Source organism: Eptesicus fuscus, chromosome 17 (assembly GCF_027574615.1).
Source record: "Eptesicus fuscus isolate TK198812 chromosome 17, DD_ASM_mEF_20220401, whole genome shotgun sequence".
Classification (NCBI taxonomy): domain Eukaryota; kingdom Metazoa; phylum Chordata; class Mammalia; order Chiroptera; family Vespertilionidae; genus Eptesicus; species Eptesicus fuscus.
Genome location: NC_072489.1, coordinates 43,792,226 through 43,806,061, shown reverse-complemented (window position 1 = coordinate 43,806,061; position 13,836 = coordinate 43,792,226). Strand labels below are relative to the sequence as shown.

Sequence of the window (13,836 nt, the reverse complement as noted above, 5' to 3'; positions counted from 1 at the left end):
TTAAAAAAAAATAAAAATAAAAAAGTGGTCAAGAGTGTTAAAAATAACCTTCCTTCTCCAGCACCAATCTACCCCCAATTTTTTTACTCCAACGAGTTTTTTTTTCAATAGCCAAAAGTTGACATCATTTGCCAAATGCAAACCTTTTTTTTTGTAAATGTATTTTTTTATTGATTTTAGAGAAGAAGGGAGAAGGAGAGAGAGATGGAAACATCAATGATGAGAGAGAATCATTGATCAGCTGTCTCCTGAACGCTCCCTACTGGGGATTGAACCTGCAACTCAGGCATGTGCCCTTGACGGGAATCGAACCTGGGACCCTTCAGTCCACAGGCTGACGCTCTATCCACTGAGCCAAACCGGCTAGGGCCAAATGCAAACCTTTTAATGTAAAGATATCACACATATTACCAGGAGTTGACCTTTTCTTATCTCCAGGTACGGTTGGTCCTCCCTAAACATGTGGTTTCCACTGCCAGTCTCACCCATGTTGCTATCCTCTTGTACACACAGAGGCTTCTGCGGAAGCTCCTTAAACTCCATCTGCTGTAATTTATAAAATAGTCAGTGGCCCAATGAGCTTCTTTTCCTCCTGCCAATAGCATTGCTAACAGATGCAGGCTCTAGGACAGTGGTTCTCAACCTTTCTAATGCCGCGACCCTTTAATACAGTTCCTCATGTTGTGGTGACCCCCAACCATAAAATTATTTTCGTTGCTACTTCATAACTGTAATTTTGCTACTGTTAATGAATCGTAATGTAAATATCCCTGTTTTCCGATGGTCTTAGGCGACCCTGCTAGCGGTTCTCAACAGTAGCAAAATTACAGTTATGAAGTAGCAACGATACTTCTCTATACTTCACTGCTCTATACCCATTAGCAGTCAATCTTCATTACTCCTCTAATCCTCCCTTTAGCCTCAGGCAACCACTAATATGCTTTCTCTATATATAATAATTTACCTATTCTGGACCTTTTCTATAAATGGAATCATACAATATTTGGCCTTTTGTGTCTGGCCTCTTTCATTTAATATTGTCAAGGTCCATCCATGTTGTAGCATTTATCAGTACTTCATTACTTTTTATGGCTGAATAATCTATTATAGCCATACCACATTTTGTTTATCATTTCTTCAGTTTACCCATTCTTCAGTTATACATTCATGGACATTTGGATTGTTTCTACTTTTTGGCTATTACAAATAATGCTACTATGAACATTTGTGTACAGGTTTTTGTGTAGACATAATGTTTTTTAAAAATTGATTTGAGCGAGAGAGAGGAAAGGAGAGAGAGAGAAACATTGATTTTTGTTCCACTTATTTATGTATTCATTAGTTGATTTTTGTATGTGCTCTGACCAGGGATCAAGCCCATAACCTTGGTATATCTGGACAGTGCTCTAACCAACTGACCTATACGGCCAGGGCCCTCTGTAGCCATAATGTTTTCATTCTTTTGGGTATATCCCCAGGAGTAGAATTTCTGAGTCATATGGTAACACTATTTATTAACATTTGAGGAACTGCCAAATCATTTTCCAAAGTAGCTGTACCATTTTAAAATCCCACCAGCAATATATGAGAATTCTCCATGTCCTTATCAATACGTGTTATGGTCTTTTTTATTATTGCCATCCTAGTGGGTGTGAAGTAGTATCTCATTGGGGTTCTTTATCAGCTATATGATGCCCAAATATTGTCTCCCATTCTCTGGGTTTTCTTTTCACTTTCTTGATGGTACCATTTGCAGCACAAACATTTTTTAACTTGACCTACTTTTTCTTTGTCACTTGTGCTTTTGGTATCCTATCCAAGAAATCATTGCCTAACCCAGGCTTGTGAAGATTTACTAGGTGTACTGGTTAATAATAGCAGATTTTGCCCTCACCAGTGTGGCTCAGCGGATAGGGCGTCGGCCTGCGGACTCAAGGGTCCCAGGTTCGATTCCGGTCAGGGGCATGTACCTTGGTTGCGGGCGCATCCCCAGGTGGGGGTGTGCAGGAGGCAGCTGATCAATGTTTCTCTCTCATCGATGTTTCTGACTCTCTATCCCTCTCCCTTCCTCTCTGTAAAAAAAAATCAATAAAATATATTTTTTTAAAAATAAAAGCAGATTTTGTAATCAAAGAAAACACGATAATTTCAAGAGAAACATCAAAAGTGCTTGTATTCGAAGTAATGTCCATCACTAGCTACACATTTCCCCATCCTCAGGTAATTTGTGGATACCATCCCAATAGAGCTTTTCTTGTTTTGAGGCAAACCATTCAGAGACCCAATTGTCCACTTCTTCGTATCTTTTGAAATGCTGCTCAGAAAGTGCATGTGCCATCGATCAGAACAAGTGGTAATCTGAAGGAGCAAGGTCTGATGAATACAGTGGGTGGGTTAATACTTCCCAGACAAGATCTTTTAACGTGTCTTTTTAAAAAATATATATTTTATTGATTTTTTACAGAGAGGAAGAGAGTTAGAAACATCGATGAAAGAGAAACATCAATAAGCTGCCTCCTGCACACCCCCTACTGGGGATGTGCCCACAACCAAGGTACATGCCCTTGACCGGAATCGAACCTAGGACCCTTGAGTCTGCAGGCCGACGCTCTATCCACTGAGTCAAACCGGTTAGGGCTCTTTTCACATGTCTTTGGTTTTGAAATGTGTAATGGTGCGTCATCATGAAGCAAAATTACTTTGCCGTGTCTTCTGGAACATTCTGGTCTTTTCATGATCAAAGCGTGGTTCAAATTGATTATTTGTTGTCGGTAGCAATCAGTATTAATGGTTTCACCTGGTTTTAGAAGCTCATAATACACCACACCTTCCTGATCCCACCAAACGCAGAGCATTGTCTTCTTTCCGAATCCAATTGGCCTTGCAGTTGATGTTGATGGTTGACCTGGATCAACCCATGATTTTGTGCATTTGGGATTCTCAAAATAGATCCACTTTTCATCGCCAGTCACAATTCGATGCAAAAAAAGACTTTCTTTTGTGCCATTGAAGAAACATTTTACTGATGACTTTTCGGTTTTCCATTTGTCTTTCATTCAGTTGATGTGGCACCCATTTTCCTTCCTTTAAAATCTTTCCCATTGCTTGTAAACGATTGGAAATTGTTTGCTGAGCAATGTTTAATCTTTCTGCAAGTTGTTTTTGAGTTTGTCACGCATCTTCATCCAATAATGTTTGTAATTGTTGGTCTTCAAACTTTTTCGGTTGACCTGGACGTTCTTTGTCTTTCACATTGAAATCATCACTTTTAAAGCATTTAAACCAGTGTTCACAAGTATCTTGAGATGGAGCATGTTCACCATAAGCTTCCCAAAGAATTCAGCAGCACTTTTCTTAAAGTAATGAATTATAACTTCCCACAAATGCTTTTTTTTTGGCATGAAATTTGACATTTTTAAGTGTAAAAATATCTATGATATTAACATCTTCAGCACATTTGACATATGCAGTTTTGAAGCTTCTTGTCAATTCGACAAAATAGCATACATTTCAAATTGCATATATATCAACATATGTGTAACTCCATCTATTGAAAAAAATCCACATTATTACCAGTACACCTAGCATTCTCATGTGTTCTTCTAAAAATTATATAGTTTTTAGATCTTACATTTAGATCTGTGATCCACATTGAGTTGATTTTGTATATGGTGTGAGATAGGGATCTAACTTTATTTTTTTGCATATAGATATCCAATGTCCCAGCACCATTTCTTGAAAAAAAACCAAACACTATTGTTTTTCTATTTAATTGTCTTGCCACCCTTATCAAAGGGAAGCCTTAATCTTTCCATAAGGCTCTGTTTAATGATTTATTCCCTACTCAAATTTCCTCTTCTTTCTACCCCTTCATCCGCACAATCTTCAGAAGAGATGGTAGCAAATCCTTTTGGAGATAATATCAGTGGGAAGGAAAGCCTTAAAAAAAAAAAAAGATTTTCGCTTATCCATAAATCTGGTGTCTCATCTTTCTTCCACTGAGAGCTTAAGTCCCAGTCTAGGGCCATGGCCAGGTGGAGGCAGTGTGGAATCACAACCCAGATGAGCCCTGGTAGCCTCCAAATTTCCTAGAGAAGGAGAAGCTTAGTATTTCAGTCACTGCAAAGGCATGTGTCGCTCAGTTGGGCTGACTTAGCCTGATTTAGCATGTGTCACTCAGTGTTTTGTCATCTCTTTGCTATCTTGGAACATATTTCTATTTCAACAGTATGAAGCTCCCAATCCCGCTCTCAAATTCCTTCCTAAAGAGGCTGGAAGGAAAAACAGTCAGTGCCAGGTTATTTTTCTTATCTCTTAAGCCTAGTGCCCTGCACCTGGCATCTCCAGTAGATCAGATTAGTACTCAGATTTTTCAAGTAACAGCCCTAAAGAAACAGCAAGAAAAGTAAAGCAGAGACATATACTCAGTGCCCTTTGTGGGTATTGAGTTAGAGATTGCTAACTGGATTTAGACTGTTCCACATCTCTTAGGTTCCTAAACAGTCCCTCAGTTTGTCTGGTGGGAGACCTTAATCACCTGCTGAGATTTGAAGCTCTGGAAGAGAATGTCACAGGGCAGGTTGGAGGTTGATTTTATCTTCATTCCAAATATAAATTCCCGGAGTGGCAAATTTGTCATACCCTCCGCCAAACAATATGAGCATATATGCTCTGCAGCATAAAGCATAGGACTCTGACCCATTTCTGTCTTATTTAATTTATTCGTTCATTGAATATTTACTGAGCACCAGCTGTGTGCCAGGCATTGTGCTAGATGTTTGATGTTGCTTTATTATATAAATGTTGTAAGAATCCTCTAAGATTTAGTCACTCTTTCAACAAACATTTATTTTACGCCTACAATGTACTATTCCTAGGTACTGTGTTAAGTGCTAAGAAAGGTATTATTATTCCCACATTTTTCCCTCTGATGAGAGATTATAGCTTCCCTAAAATCATTCAGAATCATGTGGTCAAAGTAGGATTCCAGACCATGTTTTTGTAAAATTTCTGGTTTATATATTTTTACCTGTATTAGATTCAATGGTTCTGTAATTCTTTACAATCAATAAATTATATGAAAAGAAAACATTGATTTTTATTACGCTATCATACACACAAATGTTTGTTTTGTTTTGTTACTTCTCATCCGAGGATATTTTTTTCATCGATTTTCTTTTTTTTAATTTAATTTTTTTTTATTTTTTAATAGGCTTTCTCTTTTTTTTTCTTTTTTTTCTTAAGGTATTATATGTGTACATATCTTACCATTGTCCCCCCCCCACCCCACTCCCATAAATGCCCTCATCCCCCAGAGTTTTGTGTCCATTGGTTATGCTTATATGCTTGCAGACAAGTCCTTCGGTTGATCTCTTATCTCCCCCACCTCTCCCTAACCTTCCCGCTGTAATTTGACCTTCTGTTTGATGCTTTACTGTCTCTGTATCTATCTTTTTGTTCAACAGCTTATAATTTTCTTTATTATCCATAGATGAGTGAGATCATGTGGTATTTTTCTTTCATGGACTGGCTTATTTCACTTAGCATCATGTTCTCCAATTCCATCCAGGTTGCTGCAAATGGTAGGAATTCCTTCTTTTTTATGGCAGCATAGTATGATTTTCTTTTTTTTTTTTAATAAATTTTTATTGATTTCAGAGAGGAAGGGAGAGGGAGAGAGAGATAGAAACAGCAATGATGAGAATCATTGATCGGCTGCCTTCTGTACGCCCCCTACTGGGGATCAAGCCCACAACCCAGGCATGTGTCCTTGACCGGAATCGAACTTGGGACCCTTTGATCTATCCACTGAGCCAAACCGGCTAGGGCTCCATTGATTTTCTTTAGAGAGAGTGGAAGGGAGGGTGGGGGAGAGAGAGAAAAAAAACAAACACATCGATTGGTTGCTTCCTGCATATATCCCAACCAGGTGAGGATTGAACCTGTAACCCAGGTATGTGTCCTTGACCAGGAACTGAACCCATGACCCTTCAGTGCACGGGCCTGCACTCTAACCACTGAGCAACTCTGGCCAGGGCCACATACACATTTTAATAAACTTTTTTATTTTGGAATAATTTTAAGAATTACAGAAGAAATGCCCCTCAACCTAGTTTCCCCATCTTATATTACCATGGTATATTTAACACTAAGAAACTGACATTGATACATTACTGTTAAACTCCAGATTTTATTTGGATTTCACAGTTTATCCATTAATGTCCTCTTTCTGCTCCAGGAGACATTTTAGGGTATTACATTGCACTTATTTGTGATGTCTCCCAAATGTCCTCTGGTCTTTGACAATATCTCTGTTCTTCATGACCTTGACAGTCTGCTCTAGTCTGTTTGTCTCATGTTTTTCTTGTGATTAGACTGAGGGTCTGGGTTCTGGGTTCTGCAAAGTATACAAAAGAAGTGAAGTTCCCTTCTCATTAGATCATATCAGGGATTACTTGACAACTACATGATATTACTGGTGATGTTCACCTTCATCTCTTGGTTAAGGTGGTGTTCTCAGAATATTTTACTATAAAGTTACTATTTTTCCCTTTTGCTACTCTGTTCTTTGGAAATAAGTCACTAAGTCTAGCCTACCCTCAGTGGGAATGGGAACTAAACTCCACCTCCTAAAGAGGAGAGTACACATGTTATTTTAAATTGTTCTGTTAGAAAGATTTGTCTCTTCTCCCAATTTATTTAATCATTTTTATGTGAATACTAGAGGCCCGATGCACAAAATCATGCGCGGGTACTGTCCCTAGCTAGCGTGTGATCAGGGCCATCTTCCCCGGCTGCCAGCAGCCAGCCTCGCCCCCCACTGCCACCCACCCGGGTTCTCTGTTTGCCATCCAGCAATTGGAGCCTGCGGGTGGTGGGGAGGGACTAAGAGGTCAGCTGTTCTTGCCCACTCACCAGCCCCACCCCTGCTGCAGGTCGCCTCTGTGTGTGGAATGACCAGCGGGGTGGGGGCCTTGGCCTGGCACCGCTGGCATCCCCCGCCACCCACCCCAGTTTCCCGTTCGCCATCAGGCGATGGGAGCCTGCGGCTGGGAGAAAGGGACCAAGAGGTGGTCAGTGCACTTCATAGTGACTGGTTGAGCGGTCATACTGGTCATTCTGCCGTTATGGTTGCTGGACTTTTATTATATATGATGGACTCATACTAAACTCTTACTAGTATCTAAAACCTGTGGTTTTTCTGCCATACCAAAAAAGAAACAAGGACCTATACCAAGGCATTGGTTTCAGAGAAATGTATTTATTTCAGATTTCAGAGATTTTTTTCAGAGGTAGATTTGATAAGACTTGGTGACCTTGAATGTGAGGAAGTAAAGGAGAGGGAGTATTTGAAAATGACACTCAGATTTTGGTTTCAATGGCTGGAAATAAAATTCTGATTTGAAATATTAACTAACAAGTATGAAGATTGATTCTAGGCTTTGATAAAGCTCACCTTCATCAGAGACTGCATTTAGGGTACGTGTAGGTCCAGAGTGCCCTGTTCTCCCCTTGGAGCTGTTCAGAGCAGAGCCAATTACTTTTCATCCTGACTGAAACACCAGGGCCCCCTAGTGGACAGCCCACTGGGTCCTGTTTCTTGTCTGAAGGATGCTTGGTTTTGTTTTTTGTTTGGTTGTGAGGTTTTCTCTAGTTCATTTGCAAAGCAGAGATGCTTAATTCTATTGTCTCTAATAAATTATTAAACCCTTCCCTCTTCAGAGTTATCAGTTCACCCTCATGTGATCTAATGTTCAGTAAGGAGACAATTACCCTCTGACAATCACTCCCATGCTCTCGCTCTCTAAACCAGAGAGTACACAATACTTGTTTTTAACTCATTTCTTTTTTTTTTTTCATCCAGTGCTATATTAATGTTAATTCTTTGTTTCAGAGCCATCATCAACCACTTTAACCCCAAAATTGAATCCTATGCTGCTGTGAATCATATATCCCAACTGTCTGAGGAGCAGGTAAGCTACTACTCTCCCTAGAGTGACCCTGCTTGGTGGCTAGGATCAAGTAGTTGCCCTTTCTGTAATGGCAGAGGGATTCTGTGACTGAGCTTCTAGTGGGAGTGGCAAGAGCTAGGCTGCTAAGAGGAATTAGTAAGGGATTTGTTGATAGTACTTTAAATAGTAATGGCTTCAGCTTTTGTGCCATATGAGAGGTTTGTTAAATTATATAGAAGATATGTAGGTGAAAATTTGGAGAATTCTTATATTAGAGTGGGTGATAAGGCATTTCTTTTCTTTTTATTTTAGGCAGAGAGTCATTTTGATTTTTGAAAATAAGAAATGAAATCTTAGAAATGGATAAAACTGCCAATTAGAAAAACCCTGAGTTCAGCTTAATTTGATGCTATTTGGCTTGTTAAAACATGAGCCCTCATTGGGGCAGATTTTCTTCAGTAATTGAGTTCTATATGCCTTGAACAACTATTTCTGAGCAGATCTTTCTATGGTATGGACTGATTGGAGATTCAGATAGCATTGTGTGTTTGTTTTCCTGGAGTCTGGACTGATTTCCCCATCTCCCAAAGTGCCTGCACTTGGCTCTGCATTATATAAAAGTAGAGATGGGACTTTAGCGCATGGTGTGGGTTTGAACTTGGTTTCAGAATGAGACTCTTGAGTCCTTTATTTAAAAAATATTTTTTTATTGATTTCAGAGAGGAAAGGAGAGGGAAAGAGAGACAGAAACATCAATGATGAGAGAGAATAATTGATCAGCTGCCACTTCCATGCCCCACACTGGAATCGAACCCACAACCCAGGCATATGCTCTGGCTGGAATTGAACTGTGATCTCCTGCTTTATAGGTTGAGACTCAACCACTGAGCCATGCTGGCCAGGCGAGTCCTATTTTTAAAAGCACAAAATGAGACATCCTATTCACACAGTCTCCCTTCCTTCTCACTTTATTCTTAAGTTGGAGGGCCAAGGTATGCATTAGGTGAGAGTCCAGATATATAGGCCCCAAGCCAATTTTTTTTTATTAAGGTATTATATGTGTACATATCTTACCCTTGCCCCCCCCACCCCACTCTCATATATGCCCTCACCCCCCCGAGTTTTGCGTCCATTGGTTATGCTTATATGTCCAAGCCAATTTTTAAAAGCCCACATATGCTCTGCTCTGCCTTTTTTTGCCAGTGCACCAATGTAACCCTTCTTTGAACCTCTTGCTAGCAGGACTAGCCAGCTACAGTGTGACCATGTGTTCCAGTGTTCCTAAAAGCTGTTCAGTTCTTCCAGTGAGGCACCCAGCAAGCCTTTTTCCTAACAGACAAGCTTCTCAGTATTCCAACCAGTGCTCTTTCCTCAGCCAGATGGATAGGACTCTATTAGTATATCAGTTGTTCCCTGTGACATATTTGTTCTCTTTCGTGAGGCCACCAGTGAGAATCCATCCTGTTATTTAAACTGCCTTTATAAATGGCTTCATTTTCTTTTTTTTCTTTTTTTCTATTCTGCCTGTGGAGCATTCCTCAATCCTGTTGTTTGATACCACTGCTGTCTGTGAGGTACTTCAAGATGCTACTTTTTTCCTGATGGACCAATTCAGATTGGTTTTACTACATACCATTTTTTTTTTTTTTTTTTTAAATATATTTTATTGATTTTTTACAGAGAGGAAGGGAGAGGGATAGAGAGCCAGAAATATCGATGAGAGAGGAACATCGATCAGCTGCCTCCTGCACACCTCCTACTGGGGATGTGCCCGCAACCAAGGTACGTGCCCTTGACCGGAATCGAACCTGGGACCTTTCAGTCCGCAGGCTGATGCTCCATCCACTGAGCCAAACCGGTTTCAGCTACATACCATTTTTATACAAAAGAATACGGCATCTTGAGTTTTGTTCAATGAGAGAAAGGGTGACTTTCCTACCATAGTGAGCTCTGGTTAGTCTAAAAGTTTGTTTGTTTTTTAAAAAAAGGAAGACCTTTTCTCTGTCAGCCATGTGCATGTTCATCCCCGGTAGCTTGGGAAGGTCAGGCTGAAATCTTTCTACAGCAGTAGCAGCCACAGACCAATAATAAAAATCTATTCTGGCGCATGAGGCAATCTGGAAAAGGATGATTAGTAAGCACATGTCCTCACCCTCCTCCAACTTCTTACAAAGTTAAATGAAGTGATGAAAGTGCCTCTCAAAAAGAGTCCGCAAACCAGAGATGAGGCAATTTCTATGGGGGACAGTAGATAGTTCTGTTTGAGAATGGGGAAGGGATAACAGCTCTCCAAGGTTTATTTAGTCAATAAATAATCACAGGCCTGCTGTATACAATGTATGCTGCTGGGTAATGGGAATCAGTGGTGAGTGATCAAAGTGTAGTCCTTATTCTCACGGAGTTTTTGTAAACTCATTACTTCTCTTACCAATCCTTTTCACTTGGGAATGGGGGAAGGGTGATACTATTCTGGGACCCTTTGCAAAACTGCTCTCAAAATAGTTGTTGCTTCTCTTCCCTAACTGACTTTGAAGGGCACTACATGATAGTTTAGGGTACACTTGATTTTATTCTCAGCACTATCAGATTTGAAGTATTTGACTGCTTTGTTAATCTCCAGCATGTGTTGGAGCACTTCTCTCTCTTCACTTATGAACATTAATGCTAACATCACTTAACGTTAAGTGTATTCACAGCTTCCCAAAAAGCTGACTTTGAGATGCAGTAGGGACCTGCAGTTGTTAGCAGCAAACTAAGTAGAAAGAAAAAATCAAGAACTTAATCCCCAAGTAGATTCTAAAGGACTCCTAAAATAAAAACTAAAGACCATAAACAGGCGTTAACTGGAATCTATAGCAGCTAGTAAGATAGCAGACAAGAGAAGGCTCTTTGTTAGATCTGCCTACCCAGCCTGCCATTTAAAAAAATTTTTTTTTCCTGATAGATTTGTGAGTTTTTGAGCTCTGATAACCCCCAGACACATTCCAGCCTCTTGTTTGGGCATTGCAAGATAATGCTTGTAAATCCATTATTGCTTATTAAACAAAGTCCATTCTCTCACATGGGGTTTTTGTTGTTGTTGTTGTTGTTGTTTTAGTTATCCAGAAGATAGATGGCATTTTTCTGTTAATTCTTATTGGCTTCATAGAGGGCAAAACTTTTTAATCAGTTAATACCCTCTGCATGATTGAATGATTGTGCATTTTCTAATGTAATAAACTGCATGCATTTTTATATTGTATACACAGGTGTCATATTTGTCTGAAGTTGATTGTGAAGCTTGTTCATCTTGATTCCTTTTCTGTGCATGATAAAATATACGTAAATTTACCATTTTAACCATTTTTTCGTGTACAGTTCAATGGCATTAAGTCTATTCACATTTTGTGGACCATCACTACTATCCATCTCCTGAACTTTTTCATCTTCCCAAACTGAAATCCTATACCCATTAAAGAGTAACTCCCCATTTTTCCTCCCCAGCCCCTAGTAACCATGTTTTACTTTCTGTATTTGTGTATTTGATTATTCTAGGTGGCTCATATAAGTGGAATCATGAAATATTTGTCCTTTTGTATCTGGTTTATTTCACTTAGCATAATGTCTTCAAGGTGCAACCATGTTGAAGCATGTACCAGAATTTAATTCCTCTTCAAAACTGAATAATATTGCAGTGTATGTGTGTGTGTGTGTGTGTGTGTGTGTGTGTGTGTGTGTGTAGAGTGAGAGCACATTTTGTTTATTCATTTACCCATCAGTGGACATTTAGATTGTTTGCACCTTTTGGCTATTTAAAGAATGCTGCTATGAACATTGATGTGCAAATAGCTATTTGAGTTCCTGCTTACAGTTCTTTTGTATATATCAAGAATTTAAATTGCTGGATCAAATGGTAATTCTGCTTAAGTTTTTGAGAAACCACCGTACTATTTTCCATAGTGGTTGTACCATTTTACATCCCAATTTCTCTACATTCTCGTCAACACTTGTTTTCTGTTGTTTGTGTGTGTGTGTGTGTGTGTGTGTGTGTGTACACACACACTAGAGGCCCGGTGCATGAAATTCGTGCACAGAGGGGGCGGTGTCCCTCAGCCCAGCCTGCACCCTCTCCAATCTGGGACCCCTCGAGGGATGTCCGACTGCCCTACCAGGATCGGGCCTAAACGGGCAGTCGAACATCCCTCTCACAATCCAGGACTGCTGGCTCCCAACTGCTTGCTTGTCTGCCTTCCTGATTGCCCCTAACCACTTCTGCCTGCCAGCCTGATCACCCCCTAACCACTCCACTGCCAGCCTGTTTGCCCCCAACTTCCCTCCTCTGCTGGCCTGATCACCCTAACTGCCCTCTCCTGCAGGGTTGATCACCTCCAACTGCCCTCCCTTGCAGGCCTGGTCCTTCTCAACTGCCCTCCCATGCAGGCTGGGTGCCTCCCAACTGCCCTCTCCTGCTGGCCATCTTGTGGTGGCCATCTTGTGTCCACATGGGGGCAGGATCTTTGACCACATGGGGGCAGCTATATTGTGTGTTGCAGTGATGATCAATCTGCATATTACTCTCTTATTAGATAGGATAGAGGCCTGGTACAGGGGTGGGGGCCAGCTGGTTTGCCCTGAAGGGTGTCCCTGATTAGGGTGGGGTTCTCTTGGGGCGTGGGGTGGCCTGAGCGAGGGGCCTGTGGTGGTTTGCAGGCCGGCCACGCCCCCTGGCAACCCAAGCGGAGGCCCTGGTATCTGGAATTTATTTTCCTTCTACAATTGAAACTTTGTAGCCTGGAGCGGAGCCAAGCCTGGGGCTCCCTCTGCCGCCTGCAGCCATTTGTGTTGGGGTTATAATTGAAACTTTGTTGCCTTAAGCGGGTGGGCCCGGCCAGGGTGTTCGGAAAGCTTTGCTTCCCCTGTTGCCGGGGCAACCCTGGCCTGCTCTCTCAAGCTCCATTCTGCCGCCATTTCTGTTTGAATTTGTTTACCTTCTATAAGTGAAACTTTGTAGCTTGAGTGGAGGCTTAGGCCTGGCAAGGGCAGGTGGAAAGCTTGGCTTCCTCTGTTACTTAGGAAACCTTGCTCTCTGTGGCTGTAGCCATCTTGGTTGGGTTAATTTGCATACTCGCTCTGATTGGCGTGTCAGCGGTATGGTCAATTTGCATATTTATCTATTATTAGGTAGGATATATATATAGCCATCCTAATGGGTGTGAAGTGCTATCTCGTTGTGGTTTTGATTTGCATTTCCCTAATCATTATTAAAATTGAGTATCTTTTCATGTGCTTATTTATCATTTGCATATCTCCTTTGTAGAATGTCTATTCAAGCCTTTTGCCCATTTTTTAATTGGGTTGTTTGAGTTTTTTTGTTATTGAGTTCTAGGAGTTCTTTCTATATTCTGGATATTAATTCCTCTTCAGATATGTGATTTGCAAATATTTTCTCCCATTCTGTGAGTTGCCTTTTTATTGTGTTGACAGTGTCCCTTGATGCACAAAACTTTAATTTTTATGCAGTCTTACTTCTCTATTCTTTTGTTACCTGCCCTTTCTTAACTTTTTTAATTGATTTCAGAGAGGAAAGAAGAGAGAGAGAGAGAGAGAGAGAGAGAGAGAGAGAGAGAGAGAGAGAGAAACATCAGTGATGATAAAGAATCATTGATTGGCTGCCTCCTGCACACTTCCTACTGAGAATCAAGCCGGCAACTCCAGCATGTGCCCTGACTGGGAATCAAACCGTGAACTCCTGGTTCATAGGTTGATGCTCAACCACTGAGCCAGACTGGCTGACCTGATGTCATATCTAAGAAATCATCACCAAATGCAATGTCATGAAGCTTTTCTCCTATGTTTTCATCTAAGAGTTACATAGTTTTAGCTCTTACATTTAAGTCTTTGATCC

General features: G+C 40.7%; 1 protein-coding gene across 1 annotated transcript in view; it reads left to right on the top strand.

Moving 5' to 3' along the window:
* ARMH3 (armadillo like helical domain containing 3) overlaps positions 1-13,836 on the top strand; it is a 157,707-nt gene that overhangs the window by 122,857 nt on the left and 21,014 nt on the right. The window contains exon 24 of the mRNA XM_008144221.3: positions 7,895-7,973. Coding sequence (XP_008142443.1) covers positions 7,895-7,973 — 79 coding nt within the window. The remainder of the gene's footprint in view (positions 1-7,894; positions 7,974-13,836) is intronic.